This window comes from Ovis aries, chromosome 11 (genome assembly GCF_016772045.2).
Source record: "Ovis aries strain OAR_USU_Benz2616 breed Rambouillet chromosome 11, ARS-UI_Ramb_v3.0, whole genome shotgun sequence".
NCBI lineage: Eukaryota > Metazoa > Chordata > Mammalia > Artiodactyla > Bovidae > Ovis > Ovis aries.
Window position 1 is genome coordinate 24,579,360 of NC_056064.1, and position 18,438 is coordinate 24,597,797.

At 48.1% G+C, this 18,438-nt stretch overlaps 2 protein-coding genes and 1 non-coding gene across 6 annotated transcripts in view; 2 read left to right on the top strand and 1 right to left on the bottom strand.

The window, feature by feature from the left end:
• The window catches only part of ZZEF1 (zinc finger ZZ-type and EF-hand domain containing 1), a 93,467-nt gene extending 84,031 nt beyond the window's left edge, over window positions 1–9,436 (bottom strand). For both annotated transcript variants that reach the window (XM_027975117.3, XM_042255540.2), the window contains exons 1-2: window positions 8,978–9,436; window positions 1,064–1,208 (exon numbers count right to left, since the gene is read on the bottom strand). In XM_027975117.3, the coding sequence (XP_027830918.1) occupies window positions 1,064–1,208; window positions 8,978–9,331 (499 nt within the window). In that variant the 5' untranslated portion in view covers window positions 9,332–9,436. The remainder of the gene's footprint in view (window positions 1–1,063; window positions 1,209–8,977) is intronic.
• TRNAE-UUC (transfer RNA glutamic acid (anticodon UUC)) lies at window positions 7,665–7,738 on the top strand. Its single transcript has one exon. It is a non-coding gene; the product is annotated as a tRNA-Glu (tRNA).
• Window positions 9,437–9,830: 394 nt separating the features above from the next.
• LOC101102403 (neuferricin) lies at window positions 9,831–16,328 on the top strand. 3 transcript variants are annotated; one of them, XM_060395326.1, is made up of 5 exons: window positions 9,831–9,888; window positions 11,350–11,444; window positions 13,516–13,656; window positions 14,715–14,901; window positions 15,413–16,328. In XM_060395326.1, exons 2-5 carry the CDS (start codon window positions 11,366–11,368, stop codon window positions 15,624–15,626), a joined length of 621 nt encoding a protein of 206 aa, XP_060251309.1. In that variant the 5' UTR covers window positions 9,831–9,888; window positions 11,350–11,365; the 3' UTR covers window positions 15,627–16,328. The 3 variants fall into 3 exon arrangements, with proteins under 3 accessions (XP_060251309.1, XP_027830915.1, XP_004012624.1); XM_027975114.3 differs by lacking the exon at window positions 11,350–11,444 and having other exon boundaries at window positions 9,831–10,158; XM_004012575.6 differs by lacking the exon at window positions 11,350–11,444.
• Window positions 16,329–18,438: the final 2,110 nt, after the last annotated feature.

Genomic DNA, 18,438 nt, shown 5'->3' on the forward strand with positions numbered 1-18,438 from the left:
AATACTAAAAGTTAGCTATGCATAATTTAAAGTGTAATTTTTACTGCCATGAGAATAGTAGAAAAATTAACATGTACAGGCCATCTATAATGCTCTATAAAAATTACATAATTCAAGACAATCTGAAGAAGAGCAGAAGTAGGCATTCTTCATTAATATACAGAAACCCTCCTTCCCTAGCTCACTACATCCTCAGTAGGAAGCCAGAGAGGTCAATCAGAGTTACATTTATGGATCCAACGAGTCTGTTTGCCTCCTTGCTGCCCGAGATCCTCTGTGCTAAATATTATGACTCCAACTGCACAAAGCAGAAAAGCTCCTGAATAAAATGAACTGAACCAAAAGGGTGATATGCCAAGTTTAATTTTTTCCCTTCAAACTCAATTACTTTCTCACTAGAAAAGAAACAAGAAAAGGTAACTTTATTTTGATTCTGTTTCTGAGCTCCCTAAATAAAACCATCAGAAACTACAGACAAAGTTTTTTCTTAGAGACAATGTAGAGGTAGTTTCATTTTAAGCTATTTTTATTCTCACAAATTTCAGAGCAATGGCTTTCTAAAAATTAAAAAAACTGGATGCCTACCAAGTGCCAAACTACTAAATGTAAGGACTCAGCAGAAGTAAAAGAGAAGGTTCCCTGCCCTCATGGAGCTCATAGGATAAAAGCGAAGACAGGTATTTACAAACAAGTGAGTAATAATTAACGAGAACAGTTAGATGTTGGGAAAAAAACAAACAAACAAACAAATATACAATGCTAAGAAAGCCTACAACTGGGGCCAGGGAAAGCTTCTTGAGAGAGTGAAACAGAGAGATCCAGTAAGGAAGGTGGCCTCATGACAAAGGTTCGTAAAGGTTCGTAAAGAGGGGAGAACTGCTCAGCCACCGCTGTGTGGGGAACACAAGAAATGATTACACTCAACACACATTCAGATCATGAGCTTAATGAAGGCTATCAGAAAATCATGACTATTTCACGGTGCCCATAAGCTTGTCTAATTACAACCCATATCACAGCAAAGCTCATTCTTCAGCAGTCAGCCCTCAGATGAGGGCCTCACCTGGAATAAGAGAGCACGCCTGCAGCTGTCTGATGATGTGGCTCAGCTCTCCCTGAAGGTTAGCTCCACTGGAATTCTTGAGGGCCTCCAACATGTTCTCAGCATCAACCGTACCATCACCCTCAGCATCAAACTGGGCAAAGGCCTACAAGACAAGAGATGCAAGAAAATCAGGTATGGGTTCCAAATTGTGAATAACTGACACTTTTTAAGACCAGTGATTTTTGTTATTGTTGTGGGAAGAGTTCATATATATCATTCAAAGAACAAATAAGTTCGGGACAGTAACTCATGATGTTCTGTAGAACGTGTGTGGACAAGTATTGCTACGTGTAGGCACAACATCCAACATCATCATCTTGTCTGTTTCAAGAGAGTAAGCCCCCTGTCCCAAAATAATTTCAGAAGAAAGCAATCGCCACAAAAATGTTCAACTGGTTACAAAGTGCAAAAAACAAAGCATTGGCTTAGGGTAGCATCTCAGGTTTAGTAGGGCTTTCTATTTTAAACTCTCTTTGGACCTGAGAGCTAACTTGGTTTATCTACTTTACAGCCCTGTTCACACTAACCTTCAACTATAATCTAATTTCACACTGTTCATGTCAGGGAACCAGGTACAGCATGGGATTTGGCTTGAATCCTGCTCTGTCACTAACTGGCCATGTGACTTCAAAAACACACTCCCTTGCCTCCATAAGCCTCAGCTTCATTTTTTTTTTTTTTTGGCTGTGCTGTGCAGCATGTGGGATCTTGGTTCCCAGGTCAGGGATCGAACCTGTGCCTGCTGCATTGAGAGTCTTAACCATTAGACTGCCAGGAAAGTCCTTCATCCTGTTTTTCCTCTGATTAGACCCAATCAGGAAAGCTGAGTTTACTTTGGAAGTCACACACCCAAAGTAAATAAGATAGAAGAGATCAGAAGAAACAGACTGTGATGAAGACGAGACTAGAAATTGCCCTGTGAGAAAAGCCTGGAATCTCCAGTGAGGAGAAAAGATGACTGGGAGTAATAGACTCCGTTTCAAACATCTGATGGGCTATTACGGGAAGGAGCAGTTATAATTAAGGTCATCAGATGGAAGCTAGAGGGAAAAGCTCATCATAAAGACGGATGCATCTGTTGTTGGTGGGGTGTAAAGATGGATTAGGAGGCTCCGGAAGGAATGCCCAACTCATCCCTCAAAGCTTCAGTTAGCAAAAGCTGGACAAGCAGCCATCAAGAGTGTTCAAAGACGTCACACTAAACAAATGCATTTACCTCTGCTCCCTCCGGAAACTCCAAGATAATATTATAGAGGGAATTTTATTTTAAGTATAAGGACAAAGCAAACAGGAGATATTGCAACAGCAACCAAATTTTGGAAGCTGGGAGGCAGATGGATTTCTGGGACAACTGGATAAACTGGAATATGGACTGGGTGTTAATGAAACACCCAGGACAGTGAAGACCACTAACTGAAAAAAATTAGTTACAGAAGAGTATTAGAAAATGACCTTATGTTAATTTAAACAAAAAGCAAATACGCACTTTCCACAATGGTACCAAACATACTTAGATTTATCAGCAGAGAGTCCCTTGGACTGCAAGGAGATCAAACCAGTCAATCCTAAAGGAAATCAACTCTGAATATTTGCTGGAAGGACTGATACTGAAGCTGCAGCTTCAATACTTTGGCCACCTGATGCGAAGAGCCGACTTATTGGAAAAGACTTTGATGCTGGGAAATATTGAAGGCCAAAGGAGAAGGTGACGACAGAGGATGATATTGTCAGACAGCATCACCGATTCTATGGACATGAATTTGAGCAAACTCTGGCAGATGGTGAAGGACAGAGGAGCCTGGTGTGCTGCATTCCACAGAGTTGCAAAGAATCAGATACAACTGAGCAACTGAATAACAATAATAATCTGAAGAGTACATATCAAGATATTAATAGTGGTAGTATGCCAATCTACATATGTTGCTTTCATAGTGATAAAAGGGAAATTATAAACATTAAAACATCTGAAGCACACCCTAATATGAAGTGTAGAGCCAACGGGTGTGGAGGGAGGGAGAGCAGAAGCACAGCTTCTGTCTGCCCTGACGCCCAGGACGTGAACGCACAGCCCCACTAACAGGGACATCCCAGCTCCCTCACCGTGTGGCACAGTAAGGAAACAGAAATACTGTATGATTCAAAGTCTGAGGGGATTAGCACAATGGTAACCCATTCAATGCGGAATGACAGATGGTTTGGGAAGCTCTGAATTAATATTTTAGCACTCACTCAATTTTAAGCAGTGCACAAACCATTTATTCCACATAACAGCAAGATTACTATTAACCTCCTCATTTTAAAATTGTATATTTTACAGAGAGATCAGAAAACTTGCCCAAAGTCATACAGCTAGTATTTGACTCCAAGGCTCCAGAGCTCATGTTTTTCACCACAATCCATTTTCCTTCCTTTGACCAGATAACCCCTAGGGTTCCTTGCTGTCCAAGACCAAGTGCTCAAAACCTCTCTCTTATCCATCCCTTTCCTCCATCTTCTAACCCTTGCTCTCGGCACCTTGAGCCCAGGCTTACTCAACATCAGCCTTAAAGCTGAGACTCACTCTCTCTAAACCGCAGGCAGTGCTCAAGCCCTACTCCCACCAAAACTTCTGCACTTCAAGTGCCACCTGCATCTCAAGTGCCGCCTGTTCCCAACTTCCCACACAACTCTTACCATTTAGGGCTGGTAAAAATTCTATATGAGCAAGGCTATATGAATAAGTGACATTTTTCTATTTTTAACAGACTCTGTTGATCCGTCAATAGTTAATGGATATGATCAAAAGAATTTTCAAACAAACGAAAAATAGACAGTTTGGGTGAGAAAAAAAACCATCAGAACAGTGCTGCTAACAGCTTCACTGAACAAATATGTAATTTCCTAACACTCAGGAAATTGTCCTTAAAAAAATGCAGAGGTTTTGAAATCTACCACTGAGCATCTAGTTCGTCTCACAGGAGCCAATTTACTTAGCACCTATTTAACACCAGCTGACAGGGAGCCACTTATGCCTGACCTGCGCTTGGCTCTCTGCACACTGGGATGTCAGGGTGGAATCCTGGCTCTCCAAAATCCCCACGGCCTAGGAGAAGACAGATCCACAAACCAGCAGCAGCAATGTGACGAGTGTGATCGTTACAATAATAGAAGTAATAGCATAACAAGTGCAAGAGCTAATACGAAATTCCACAGTCCTAAGGCTGGTACCATCACTTTAACTAGACAGGGAAAGAGAAGTAAGGGATTTTGTTCAAAGTCACATGGTGAGGACTGGTAAATGATGGAGCTTGGATGGGAATTCTGGTATGATTTGGGACCCCACACTGTCAACCACTGTGATCTGAGCTAACAGACACTCTGGAGGCCAGAAGCCCAGGAGTGGTAGAGGCATTGGGGGAAATGGCCCTCAGAAAAATGGGGAGCCACTCAAGTTCCTAAAGCAAGACAGTACACAATGAAGTGGTAGTCTGGAAATCAGGGAAAGGCCAAACAGAGCAGTGACCTTTCCTTCACAGTTCTCGGGGATCATGAAGCTCTCCACAAGAAGCCAATACCATCATGTCCCCCACAGCGAAGCATACAGAGCCAGGACCACCTCCAGCTCACCCAGGATGGTCCTCTCTGCGCTGCCTCATCACTACCAATGGCCAGCGCTCACTGAAGACTTCCTGTGTGCTGGAGGAGCGCAGGCAGGTAGCGGGGGCCTCGGTGCCTCACGCAGAGCAAGACCACACAGTGTGCTCTCAGTGTCAAAAGACCTGTCCAGAACAGGAAATAAGAGCCTCAAGGGAAGGAGTGAAAATACGACGATACAGAAGCCATCTGAATCACGCCACAGGACAGGCTTGGTCCCGACTGTCCTGACCAGGTGACGGGGCCAAGCAGGGGAATCTTGGAGAATGCACAGAAGAAAGGTCCACACACCAGACAAGGCAAGCGTCCCATGGGGGACAGAAGTAGGTGAGGTCAGACAGGGAGACAGGCCGGCCTGCAGCCTCCACCTCATTCCGAGGAATATATACCTGGCCCCTTTGGCGGTGAGGGACGCTTACAGGCTCTCAGCTGAGGGTAAGCCCGCTTCGTCTTCGTGGTGCACACACATGGCTCTCATACTCTGTCTTGAAAGGGCACAGGATTACATCCACATGACTCTATTTGCATAGTTCTTGGGCTCAGAGCCATTCTAAATTAATCAATACTATGACATGATAATGCCAAGATGGTATTTTTCTCCAAATTTTCTCTAAACTCCAGCAGTGACTAAGAATCTTTTTAAGTTTTCACTAAAACTATATTTAACTGCTTCCTCAATGTCAATAAATATCTTCTTGGGAATTTTCTGGCAGTCCAGTGAGAATCTGAGCTCTCACTGCTGAGGACCCAGGTTCGATCCCTGGTGGGGGAACTAAAATCCCACAAGCCATATAGTGCAGCCGGAAAAAAAAGAAAGAAAAGGATTATCTTCCTATTAAAAGGTAACAGATTGAATATAAAATATGAAGCTGGAGAATGAGGACTGTCAAATCAGACACTGGCTCTGAGCAGGGACTGTGCTAAGACAAGAAATAAATGAATAAAAAAAAGTCCTTCCTTCAGACTTTACAACCCTACAAATTTCACAAAGCAGGCACCAAAGCTAATATGGCAAATTAATCAAATAAGACCTGTTCATCCTAAATCGCCAGCTTCAAGCCATCTGCTATCATCCTGTGCTCAGCGCTTTTTTCCTGCTCTAGAGCATATACATGACCTACTGGAAGCATATCATAGTAAGAGCACATATCTAATCTCTGAGTCAAATAAGAATTTAATTTTAACTCCAATTCCTCTTCTGCATAGGAGTCAATTAAATCCAGCTCCTTGTGAGCAAATCAAAGACTCTCTTCCCATGGGCTACACCCATCAAGAGAAGAGGTGTGTTGTAACTATAAAATGATAACATTTCAGACTTTGGTCCCCGGTATAACTTCAAGAATTTCTTTAGGACAACACCTCAAGCAAGCAAGGTCACAGGAAGGTGAAGGCAAGACAGCTAGACAGACATGGATGGCAGCAGGAGCTGAAAGAAGCAACACATAACAACATGGAAATTCTCACCATTACACTAGTAAATACTATACCCCAACGAGAACCTGCTCTAAAATTTGGCACTGCCTGCTTCCTAGCCTTGTTCTCCTTCTGCTGCGAACTAGCCATGTGAGTCAAAGATGGCAAAACTGTAACCCAATATCTGTTCTCCTTTCCCTCAGTAATTTAACTACTGGTTTTTAGCTGAATATATGGCCATGGAATAAGGGATCTTTCCCAACCTCCCTTGCAATTAAGTGTGGCCATGTGACTGGGTTTGGTCAAAGGGGTTTGTGGCCCTCTCCTTCCCTTTCCAGCTGATTGTGGAAAGCAGCAGCAAAGGAGTCATGTGGGTCACTAAGTGGAAGGCGACTGGGGAAGATGACAGCACCAGATGGACAGAACCAGTCCCTGGCAACTGTGAAACTTGCATATATCAATCCTGGACTGCCTACCTGGACTTTTACATTTAAAGCTTCTTTATTGTTTAAAGCACTGATGCACTCGATTTTCTGTCCCTTGAAGCAGTTTGTAGCCCAAAGACATCATACCAGTCTTCCTGATTCTCTGTTCTGTGGACATGGGGCTTGTGCGCATGACACCCTCTGTCTGAAACAGGGCTCACACCTTCTGCTCCTCATCTGCTTTGTCTTCACATCTGAGCTGGAAAGTTACTTTCTCAGGTATGTTTTCTTTGACACCCTGGATGAGGTCAAATACTCCTGCTATTGTTTCATTATGCTTTCCCTTGAATAACTCACCACACCTATAAATTGCTGGGTTAATGTGCATCTCTTTCAGTATTACTTTTTTTTCTTTTTTAATGTAGACCATTTTTTAAAGTCTTCATTGGATTTGTTAGAATATTACTTCTATCTTGCATGCCTGCTCAATTACTAAGTCCAGTCTGACTCTTTGCAACCCCAAGTAAGAATACTGGAGAGGGTGGCCATTCCCTTCTCCAGGGGATATTCCCAACCCAGGGATCCAACCAGAATGTCCTGCATTGGTGGGCAGATTCTCTACCACTGAGCCAGCTTCTGTCTTATGTTTTGGCCTTTCAGCCCCAGGTCATGTAGGATCTGAGTTCCCTGATCAGGGATTGAACCATACTCCCCTGCACTGGAAGGTGAAGTCTTAGCCACTGGACCACCAGCGAAGTCCTAAGCAGTAGATACTCTTTAAGGGTAAGTATCTTGCTTTGTCCACTGTCATTCAAGACCTTGGCACTCAGTATATGCCCAACAAGCATTTGCTCAGTGAAAGAAGAGATAAAGTCATTGCCCTTGCGTGAATTCTGGACCACACTTCAGGGATGTCTTGGCCTTACATTACAGGACTTTTGAAGCTCTCTATTCCTGTCAGACACTCTCACAAGTGTAAACACTTTCCCTCCATTGTCTTTGGATCCTTCAAGATATCTGCATAGCTCTTTCTGACTGCTTCACTTTCTCACTATACGTCTAGGACTAGAGTGGAAAGTACTGGGAATTCCCTGGTGGTCCAGTGGTTAGGACTCTGTACTTTCACTGGGAAGGACCCAGGGTTTGATCCCCGGTCAGGGAACTAAGATCCCACAAACAATGCAGCCAAATAAAAAACAGCAAATTCCTGGAGGTTGAAAAAAAAGGAGACCTTTCACTAGGTAACATGACTGACATTTTCAAAAGCCGGATGCCTTATAGGTATTCTTAAAAGGAAAATATAAGACACACACAAACTACATTGTCTGAACTCTGGGCATGTAGAGGAAAACATTTTTAAAATATTTGAAAAGCCTCTGGTTTTAAAGTGTAACCCAGTCTCTAATGGCATTAAAATACCTTGTCTGTTTATGTACTCATCCTTCATTGACACTGAATATACTACATGGTTTACCCATTTTCACAAATTAAGTACCTTTTTGTTATAACAATGTGGACTTAATGAAAGAGGGCCTTAAGAAGCTTGTAGTGTGACATAAGACAAACAAAAACCAAGAAATCTGAGTGACAGTATCAGTTTCATCAATGACTCACAGAGTGATGCGGGATCAGTTCGCTTCTTAATTCTAAAATGAAGTGTCTGGTACAGATAATCCCTAAGATCCTTTGCAAGGAAAATACTTTGTTGCCATATCAGCTGTTAATCACTTAACAAAGATGATATTGGTGATTATGCCCCAAACTATATAATCACAAGTAATCACAGGAAACCTGGTATTTGCCCATTAGTTGTAGGTTCTAGGGAGGTTTAAATGAGACTAACATATGATCCTTCAAAGATCTAAAAACCTATGTGGGTTTTGGAAAAGCTAGTTTATGCGAGATGGGAATGGCTTTCAGAATGTGAATTTTTCCAATATATGTTATTCTCCTCCCATATTCGTTAGGACCCCACACTGGACTCAGAAGGTGCCTCTGCACCTGGCCAATAAAACCGAATGGTTCTCATGGCCACTCCCTTGATCCCTGTACTACAATCCCCTTAGGCCATCCTGGAGGGCAGCTGATGCAGCGTCAGGCAACAGCACAAAGGTCTGTGCTACAGCAACATGCAAAGACATCTTATCCAGTACTTCTGAGCCAGAACGGCCCAGCTGAAGCTTTCCACAGCTCTAGTAAGGTTAGAGAGATTGACAGTCGGCTCCCGGAGTGAACAGGCTGGAAGCTCCCACTGTGGGTCCCGGCATACTCAAGCTCCTATACTCAGAAGCTGCCAACCCTACGGGTTCCTGCCCAGCCTCTCGAAAGCCACTGCCTACCTCTTCATGCCCTCAGTGCTGACCGCCCTGCCCCCGCCCCACAATCGCTAGTCAGTCCTGACCTCCTCGAACCGCTCGCCCGAGAAGCCGGCGCCACGAGCCTCCAGCAGCTCCCCGAACTGCTCCAGGGTGACGGACTCTTCGCCGCGGCCCAGGCGCTCTTCCAGCCAGCGCAACAGCGCGCCGTGGTGCCTGGACACCAGAGACTCGCAGGGCGGCGTGGGCCGCAGAGCAGCCGCCGCCTCTCGCAGCCGGGCCGGCTCCAGCAGCGCCGCGGCGGGCGGCAGCGCCGGGGCCGCTGGGCCCTGGCCGGGGGTCGTGCCCGAGTCCGCGGCCCAATCCTGGTGCGGGCCCCAGCCCTCGCCCCCGGAGGCTGCCGCCTCGTCTTCACTGCTGTGACTCGGAGCGTTCCCCATGAGGTCTCCGTCTCAGGCGCCCGGCTCTGCTGCCGCCGCCGCCGCCTCCCCGCCACGACCTGTCAACCTCCGACGGCACCCGGCGGGCGGGGACCGGGAAGGGACGACGGCGGCGGCTGCGGCTTCCGGCTTCCTCGCCGACAAGCGAGGACTTCTGTCGCAAAGGCGCCGTTAAGCGGACACCACGAGCTGTCGTGAGACAGCAAGCCGGGGACAACCTGATTTCCAAGAGGGCGCTGCTGTCATTATGTCTACGTAACCCGCAGCCTCGTTTGCTACCATCTTTGTTGGGGGCGGACAACCTGCAGGCCAGAATATCCTCTCACCAATCACTTCCTTAGTATCTCTCAACAGTCGCTAGCTATGCTTGAAAAATACGAGGAAGGTTGGAGCCAAGGAGTGAGGTTTTCGCCAAAGACTTTCCCTTCCAATGCCCCATTGGCCCCTTAGTGACATGCGGACCCGGGAGAGCGCGTGTCGCGCCGGTGACGTCGCGGCCGGTTCTCCGCCATCTTAGCTGTGGACGAGAGGTGGCAACTTCGGAGGAGCCAAGAGGGGTACGGCTGCGTAAATGCCGGGGCTCGGCGGGCGTGGGCTCTGGTTGGGCCTGGCCGTGGCTGTGGCGGCGGCGGCGGCGATGGCCGTACGGCTGATGGGCTGGTGGAGTCCCCGCGCCGACTTTCGCCTTTTCATACCCGAGGAGCTGGCCCGCTATCGCGGTCGCCCAGGGGACCCGGGCCTCTATTTGGCCTTGCTCGGCCGCGTCTACGATGTGTCCCCTGGCCGGAGGCACTACGAGCCCGGGGCCCACTATAGCGGTTTCGCAGGTATTAGCAGGGCCGTTCAGGCCTTTTCCTGCTACGAGGCGGGCGGGTAGCCGCCTGCGCTTCGTTCATGCACGTATTCATTTATTCGTGTGTTCATTTCCTTTTTTCCTCCCCACATTTCGTCAGACCTGCGTGGGGACAGCTCATTTCGTCAGCTGCATCATCCATCTTGGTGTGTTTGACTATGGGCAACTGCCACCGGCCTCTATTCTCCCTGTCTTTCCCCACCGCTCCTGCTGACTAGGTTGGAGAAACACATCACTTGCCTCTTGTCAGTTATTTACCGGCCTGCAGAAGCTCCAAGACCTGCTTTGTGCCACACTCCTTGGCTCTCAGGGCACAGAGATGAGTCGCTGCCCTCAGCGTTCCCCAGCTGAGGAAATGATTCCAATCATTTCTTCAGTGTGTCCCAGTGAGAAGTGACTTCCTTTCCCCCATCCCAGGTTTCCCTAAAAATAGTACATTTGGTTTGCTCCTAGTACAAAAGCTTTATCTGTCTTCCTTAAAGAAGTTTTTCAGGGGACTTTCGTGGGACCCAGGTTGGACCCTTGGTCAGGAAACTATACGTCTGAATGCTACCCGCAGGGAAGGCTGATGATCCCACCTGCTGCAAGTAAGATCTGGTGCAGCCAGATAAATATAAAGTTCATCAGGCTAGAGCACAGGGAAGGAGTCTGGCCATCTTTATAGTCCTTCAGTACTTAGAACAAAGTTGGGCATATATTAGGCCACAAAGAACATTTGTCAAATGAGGCTTATTCTAACCCTGTTTTTGCAGCCAAGGAGGATTGGAGAATGTAATTTGCCTAAAGCCCTCACAACTAAGTCCTCACTAGGACCACCCCTTTTATAGATGTCGCTTTACCAACCCAGAGGAATGACCACCTCCCAGATTAAAAGAGAAAAAGTAAATGAGGAGCAAGCCTAAGGCCGGTGACTAAGCTGATATTAAATAAGCATTGTCCATTTGTCATTATCTCTGGGGAGTTGGGAAGCTGCCTCTGGCACTTAAATACAAGGCACGTCCCCGTCTCTAGGGAGAACTTGAAAAGTAGAAGCACTAACAGAGAAGGAATTACGTGCAGTTGATGGTGCTGACAGGTCCTCAAACAGTCCAAGAGAGGGAAAGGGCTGCCCAGGGAGTGAGAAGCAGAGATGCAACTGGAACCAAGTGTTTCATTCACCTGCCAGGTGAAGACACTTTTGGATGTACTCCCGCCCCGCCCGCCGTGATGCAGCTGTCATGACTGTATGCCCATGTGAGCAAGAACCTCTCCCTTTCGGGGGTGAGTTTTCTTTTGCAATGTGCTCTCCTGTAGAGTGAGTTTGTGTCCCATGTATTCACCATCCATTTATTAACCACCGCCCCCTACATACTCTAGTAGGGAAGCAGATACATTCCCTTATTCATTTGCTCAGTCAATATTTTTATTAAGATATTCAGACGGTATAAAATCCACCCTTTTAGACAGTAGAATTTAGTGGTTTTTAACATGGGAAGTTGGGCTTTCCTGGTAGCTGAGCTGGTAAAGAATCGGCCTGCAATGCAGGAGACCCCAGTTCGAGTCCTGGGTCAGCAAGATCCCTGGAGAAGGGATAGGCTACCAACTCCAGTATTCTTGGACCTCCCTGGTGGTTCAGACAGTAAAGAATCCACCTGCAATGTGGGAGACCTGGGTTGGGAAGATGCCCTGGAGGAGGGCATGGCAACCCACTCCTGTGTTCTTGCCTGGAGAACCCCATGGACAGAGAATCCTGGTGGGCTACAGTCCATGGAGTCACTAACAGTTGGACAGGACTGAGCAACTAAGCACATACAACATGGGGAGCTGTGTAAATATCACCACTGTCTTATTCCAGGGCATTTTATCACCTTCCCAAAGAAACCCCATTTTTGTTAGGAGTCATTCTCCATCCCCTCTGACTACTTGGCCCCTGACAATCAGTATCTACGTGCTGTCTCAAAAGATTTGCCTCTTCTGGCATTTCATGTTCATGAGTCATGCTTGTGACCTTTTGTGTCCGGCTTCATTCACTTGGCATAACGTTTTCAAGGTTCATTCATGATGTGTTGGTGTGTATCAGTACTCTATCCCTTTTTATGGCCCAGTAATATTCTGTTGTGTCGATTTTGTTGATCTGTTCATTATTTCTTGGATATGTAGGTTCTTTCCACCTTTTGCTTATTATGAATAATGCTGTCATGAACATTATGTACAAGTTTTGTTGTGGACATGTGTTTTCAGTTCTCATGCGTATACACCTAGGAGGGGAATTGCTGAGTCTTATGGGAACTCATGTCTAACTTGTATTTTTTGGTTGTGCTAGGTCTTCATTGCCGCACGCAGGCTTTCTCTAGTTGTGGCAACTCTTCATCGTGGTGCACAGGCTTCTCATTGAGGCGGCTTCTCTTGTTGCAGGCCACAGGCTGTGGGGCACACAGGCTTCAGGAGTTGTAGCTCTTGGGCTCTAGAGCACAGGCTCAGTAGTTGTGGGCTTAGTTGCTCTGTGGCATGTGGCATCTTTCCAGACCAGGGGTCAGGGAATGATCAATTTGCTTAAAATATCAGTCCAAGTGTTGTACAGAAAATAGATTAGTGGAGGACAGAAATAAACACAGGGAGACCTTCTGGGCTTTACTCTAATAGCTTAGATGAGAGATGCCGGCAGCCTGGGTTTGCTTAGTGGTAGATGGAGCCAGGTAGTCTGATACAAGAGCTATTTAGGAAGACATTAGGACTTGGGAACTAACTGGAAGTGAGGGATGAAGGAGGTGTGAAGGACTGCTCTTCTGGATTGAGCAACTAGCTATTAACTGAGATAGGGAGTATTAGATTGGAGGCAGGTTTCCAGGGACTGGGGATGCCGTGTGGACATTTTGAACTTGTGATGTCTGAAAGTCCTCTAAGGAATGTTGAGCAGACAACTGGATATACAGGTCTGGAGCTCAGGATACAAATTTGGCACCTTTGGTATTGAGGTGCTACTTGAAACCACAAGAGTGGATGAGATCATCAAGGGGAGGGTGTGGATGGAGCAGAAGAGGTGAACAAGAATTGATCCCTGAGACTGGCAGAAAATGAGCTAGAGGGGCAGGAGGAAAACCAGGAGTGTAGTGTCACGGAAGCCAAGGGACTCCACCGCATTAAATGTTGCTGAAAGTCAATGAAAGAATGTGGTACGTGCCAGAATGTGTGTCCAGGATCCAGGACCATCTGTCACCGAGGAGGAGGGATTAGCTTTGCTTGGGGCTGGGGAATGAGGGTTTTCAGGAGATATTTCTCAGAAAATAGATTCTTGAGTTGGTATAGTGTTGGTGATTTACAGCTTAATCTACTGGAAACATCTCTCCTGCAGGCCGAGATGCATCCAGAGCATTTGTGACTGGGGACTACTCTGAAGCAGGCCTTGTAGATGATGTATCCGACCTGTCATTTTCTGAGATGCTGACACTCCAAAACTGGCTTTCATTCTATGAGAAGAATTACAAATTCATTGGTAGGTATTCTGCAGGTCATTTCCATAGATTTCATTTAGCTGTCTTGAATTTGTAGCACTGCACTGCATGTGAGATATTAGTTCCCTGACCAGGGATCATACCCATGCCGCTTGCATTGGGCGCTCAGAGTCTTAGCCACAAGACCACCAGGGAAGCCCCTGGGTAAACCTCCTAGAAGTGCTTTCTGCTGCTTCTCTTGCCATATGACAGGGGCTGCTAGTGAAGGCCACCTGCACTTTGGGACTTGGAGAGAAAAGTCCCTGCATCTAAGAACGGGCACCTTCTTGGCTCTGGCCTCCTGCAGCTGCTCTTGCTGCCATTGCTTAGACCTCACAAATTCTGACAGGATTTTAAACTAAAACCAGTCCATGCAATGTGTCCGCTGAAGGATTGAGCCAGAAAAGAATGATGGATGGGGGAGAGCATGAGCTTGGGGTCAGACCTACTTACTAGCTTCAGAGACTCCCCAGCTACTTCATCTCCCAGTCCGTCTCCCAGGACCTTGGGCACTAATTTCTCTCTCATAGCGGTGTATGAGGATTACAAAACATTGGTAAAGTGCCAGCAAAGCTCCTGATACTGAGTGAATGCTCGATGGATGACTTATTTGTTACATAAGACAAAATAATTCAATGTGGGGAAGAACTTAGCTACAAAAATGTTATGCAATAAGCAGTTCATTCATCAAGCATTGATTGAATACCTGCTCACCTCAAGTGCTATGAAACACTGAAAAACAAGTGACAGGTGGTTCCACTCTCAGGGAACTGATGTCTGGAAGGGGGTAAGATTTTATGTTTTCTGTCCTGGAGGTCTCTACACCCAGAACAGGGAGGCTTCTATCCGGAGTGGTGTAAGGCGTTGAGAGATGTTGGGGCAGAAGGCGCCATGAGTCCTTCCAGCCAGCTCCTGATAAACCAGCAGCCAGTCAGCCACCATAGAGCCCCAGGGGCAGAGCTCTCCTGGGGACTTAAGCTCTCCTGGGGTTTCTGCAGGAGAGGCCTCTGTCCTGCCCCCTCCCACTGCTGCGCTGACGTCAGCTTTCCTGCCGCCATAGGAAGGGTGATAGGAAGGTTCTACGGAGAGGATGGGCTCCCCACCCCAGAACTGGCCCAGGCAGAAGCCGTGATGACCAAAGGCTTGGAAGCAGACAGACAGGAGCTGATAGAGAAGCAGAGGTTTCCACCGTGCAACGCTGAGTGGAGCTTCATCAGGGGGAGCCGGTTCTGGTGTTCCCAACAGAGGTAAATGGGCTTCCCATCTGTTCCTCCCGCCTCTCCCCCCAGATCCAGCTTCTAGGTCACCTGATCTGAGTTGTTCCCTGAGGCCATAAGTTGAGAGTTAACCCAGGAGAACTTTGTCAAGACCCATGTGCCCTGGGATAGTGATTCTTAAGCCGGACAGGGCTTCTGAGATACTCCCAGGCCAGTGAGGGTGGAGGAGCCTTTCACTGGGGTTGTCAACCAAGCAGGAAGGTGGGGCTGCCTCATGGGAAGGTAGATGGCTGGGGCCGGGGGAGTGCAGAGAAAGGAGGACTCTGCCCTCGGAGGGGAAGCTGGAGGAAGCTGGGGTGGGGGGTTGGGGAGAGCATGACAGTTCAGGTGAACACCGCAGACCATCACCTTGGGAAAATGCCAAGATGGGAAGTGGAATGGTGTCCACTTTGCACAAGGCCTGGCTCACTGCTTCCCTCCCCTCTCCAGAGACACTCAGGAGTTAGTGCTTCTAAGAAGCCCTCTTTCCTTCTTTCCTTAGTGGAGGTGTGAGCAGAGACTGGATCGGCGTTCCCAGGAAGCTGTTTAAGCCAGGTGTCAAGCCCCACTGCGTGTGTGTGAGAACAACTGGCCCCCCGAGTGACCAGTCGCCGGAAAACCCTACGCACAGAAATCGTGGGGACCTTGACCACCCCAACTTGGGGGAGTACCCAGGCTGCCCACCCCTCTCCATCACATGCTCTGTCCCCCTCTAAGCTGTACCCTGTGTGTCCGTAACCCCCAGGGAACCCTGCCTAGAGCCCTAACAAGCCGGAGGATGGCTCCTATGTGAACAAGAGGGCCTGGAAGGACTGGCCTACACTCTGCAGACGGGACTCATGCCCTCTCCGCGGGCTCACTGTCTGGTGACTTAGGCCAGTGCGTGGCAGCCTGCCTGGTACTGGTCCGTCTGTTGTTGCCGCTGTTCCTCGGGTCTCTTCCTCTCGAGTTGGCAGACATTAATTAATGGGCACAGATATGACCAACTCGAAACTCACTGGACCGACACACAAAAGGACTCTGTGTTCCAACAGCTTCTTTCCCAGGGACTCCCGGGCTGCCGGATCAGCTGCTGGCCTGGCCCTGCTTGTAACGCCCACCCTGGTCAGGGATCAGGGGCTCTGGCACTCCGTCACCATCCAGAAACAAGCAGACACATCCAGAAAGGCCAGATGAATGAGCAGTGCTAACACAGCCCTGTTCCCGTTCCCCACGTGCTATTGTGAGCCCTTTAGCAACCATTCTTAGATTTAAGACCTGTGCCCAAAGGCAAACCTGCATTGACAACCAAAAGCCACACTGAGTTAATCTGATCTGGACCCATATAGAGGTGAACCGGGACAGGCTGATTCTGGAAATGGAAAAGCTTTTGCTTGTGTAGATGCAGCAAATCCAGATCTCTCTGAACAGAGCAACAATTTATGTAGTCCTTTGTGTTTTTACTTTAAAAAAAAACTGGCTGCACGGGGTCTTTGCTGCAGCGTGTGGGCGCTCTTGTGCACGGGGCTCAGTTCTCCGTGGCACGTGGGATCTTAGTCCTCTGTCCAGGGGTCAAATTCGTGTTCCCTGCACTGAAAGGCGGATTCTTAACTGCTGGACCACCAGGGAAGCCGCAAAGCAACTATCTAAAGCAAGGATACACTTTCTTTCTTAAACACTTCAAATTAGGGGTGTGCATCTGTATGTACACACGTGCTCAGTTGTGACTGACTCTTTGTGCCTCATGGCTGTAGCCCATCAAACTCCCTTGTCCATGGAATTTTCCAGGCAAGAATACTGGCGTGGGTTGCCATTTGGGATGGTGTGCTTTCAAAGGGAGAAGTCTGCATTTTGAGCCAAAGGTGGTTTTCACAGCCCAAACACAGACACTGGGAAGCACAACATCCAAGCCTGGGCAAGGATGCAAAAGCCAGTACCAACAGCCTGGACAGTGGGTGGTGTGTCCAGGGTCATCTGTAATCTCCCACACTGGGCCAAGTTCATGTATTACCTCCTGGATTCAAGTTAAGCAGCTGGGGGCAAGGAGTGTTCCCACATTACAGATAAGGAAACAGACCTAGCATGAATCCAGGTTCACAGTCTCCCCGTCTGCACCTTCACCTCAGCACCTCCCAATCCCCTCAGCTGTTGACCTAAACATTCTCTATCCTTCTTCCTTTCTCTGTCTCCTCTCCTTTATCATTCATCTCATTTAATAGCTTTCCAGGTCCCCTGACTAGAAAACAGGCCACCTCCCCTTAATCAGAGTGTATGGCTGTCCTGTGGCCGCAGCTGCTCTTGACCCCTGGACCGTACTCTGAGCTCCCTTTGCCACCCAGGATCTTCCTCACCTGCCCTTCGGGACCTCGTGCTGCCTCCCTCAAGTCTGCATTCAACAGCACACTTCCCTCCCCTCAGGCCAGATTCCTCTCAAATACTGTATCTACCTATCTCCTGTCCCAGCAAAGATTTTATATTAATTTTAGGAGTAAAATTGCTTTATGATGTTTGTTTCTGACGACAAAGTGAATCAGCCATGTGCATACACATACCCCCCTCCTCCCGAGGGCCACCCTTCCCACCGCCCACCCCAACAAAGCTTGACAATGCCGCACATGCTCACTGTCTCTGCTGCTCAGCCCCCATTTGCTGTGGAACACAGTCGCCCGGCTTCTGCCCTCCTCTGCTCAGCAGCAGGCTCAACTCCATGCTGGCAAAGCCATTCCACATTCAATGATTACCTACTTGGGCCTGTCACATTTGAGGGCCTTCACGCAAGCGCCCCTTGGCTTTTTCCTCATTTCCCTTATTTCCCTCCAGCATTCCTTCTCGGCCTTCTGTCCTCCACACATGCTTCTCTCCAGCTTCTCTCCTTCAGCTGTCATCTAGTTCAGGCAGCCTTCCTGATCATTTCTGCAGGCACCGCAGACTCCACAGTCCTGGCATCCAATCTTCGTCGTCTTCCTCGAGATTCTTCTGGTTCCCTTGGCTGGTCCCACCATGGCCATGTTAAAGCAGCCCCGTCACACCAAGGACTCCTCCCAGCCAGCCTCCAGGTCCTGGCAGTCCCACCCCCTTCCCTGTTCCCAGCACTCCTCTGGCTGAGGCCTTCCTTTCTCACCCGCTTCAACTGGACTCCCTCCAGCTGCAACCCCACAGCCCCCCACTGCCAAGTCTTTTCCTGCTGATCAGGGCATTATTCTCCAACTAACCCTCTTCCATGGCTCCCACATCTGTAGAGATGAGGTGCTAGCTCTTCAGCAGGAGACCCTCCTGTGGCGTCTCCTCTCGGCCTCCATTCTCTCTCCTACCACCTCCCACGTGCTGAGCCCTCCAGCCTTCACCTGCTGCTTTACGTGTGCAGCACCTTCAGCCAGGCTGTCCCTTCTGCCCGGAATGACACCTCTTGTGCCCAGTTTGTCTAGCTCTTGTTTCATGGTAACTCAAGTCAACCGAGAGGCCTCGCTAACTGTCAACCCACCAGTGGACTTAGATGTGCTTTCCTCTAGGAAAATAATTCTGGGTTCACTTCTAAAGTAATGACCATCA

Coding starts and splice junctions, on each gene's coding strand:
- LOC101102403 (XM_027975114.3), top strand. CDS start 9,903: ATGCCGGGGCTCGGCGGGCGTGGGCTCTGGTTGGGCCTGGCCGTGGCT. Junction 13,657..14,714: donor GAAGAATTACAAATTCATTG/GTAGGTATTCTG, acceptor CTGCCGCCATAG/GAAGGGTGATAGGAAGGTTC. Junction 14,902..15,412: donor TTCTGGTGTTCCCAACAGAG/GTAAATGGGCTT, acceptor TTCTTTCCTTAG/TGGAGGTGTGAGCAGAGACT.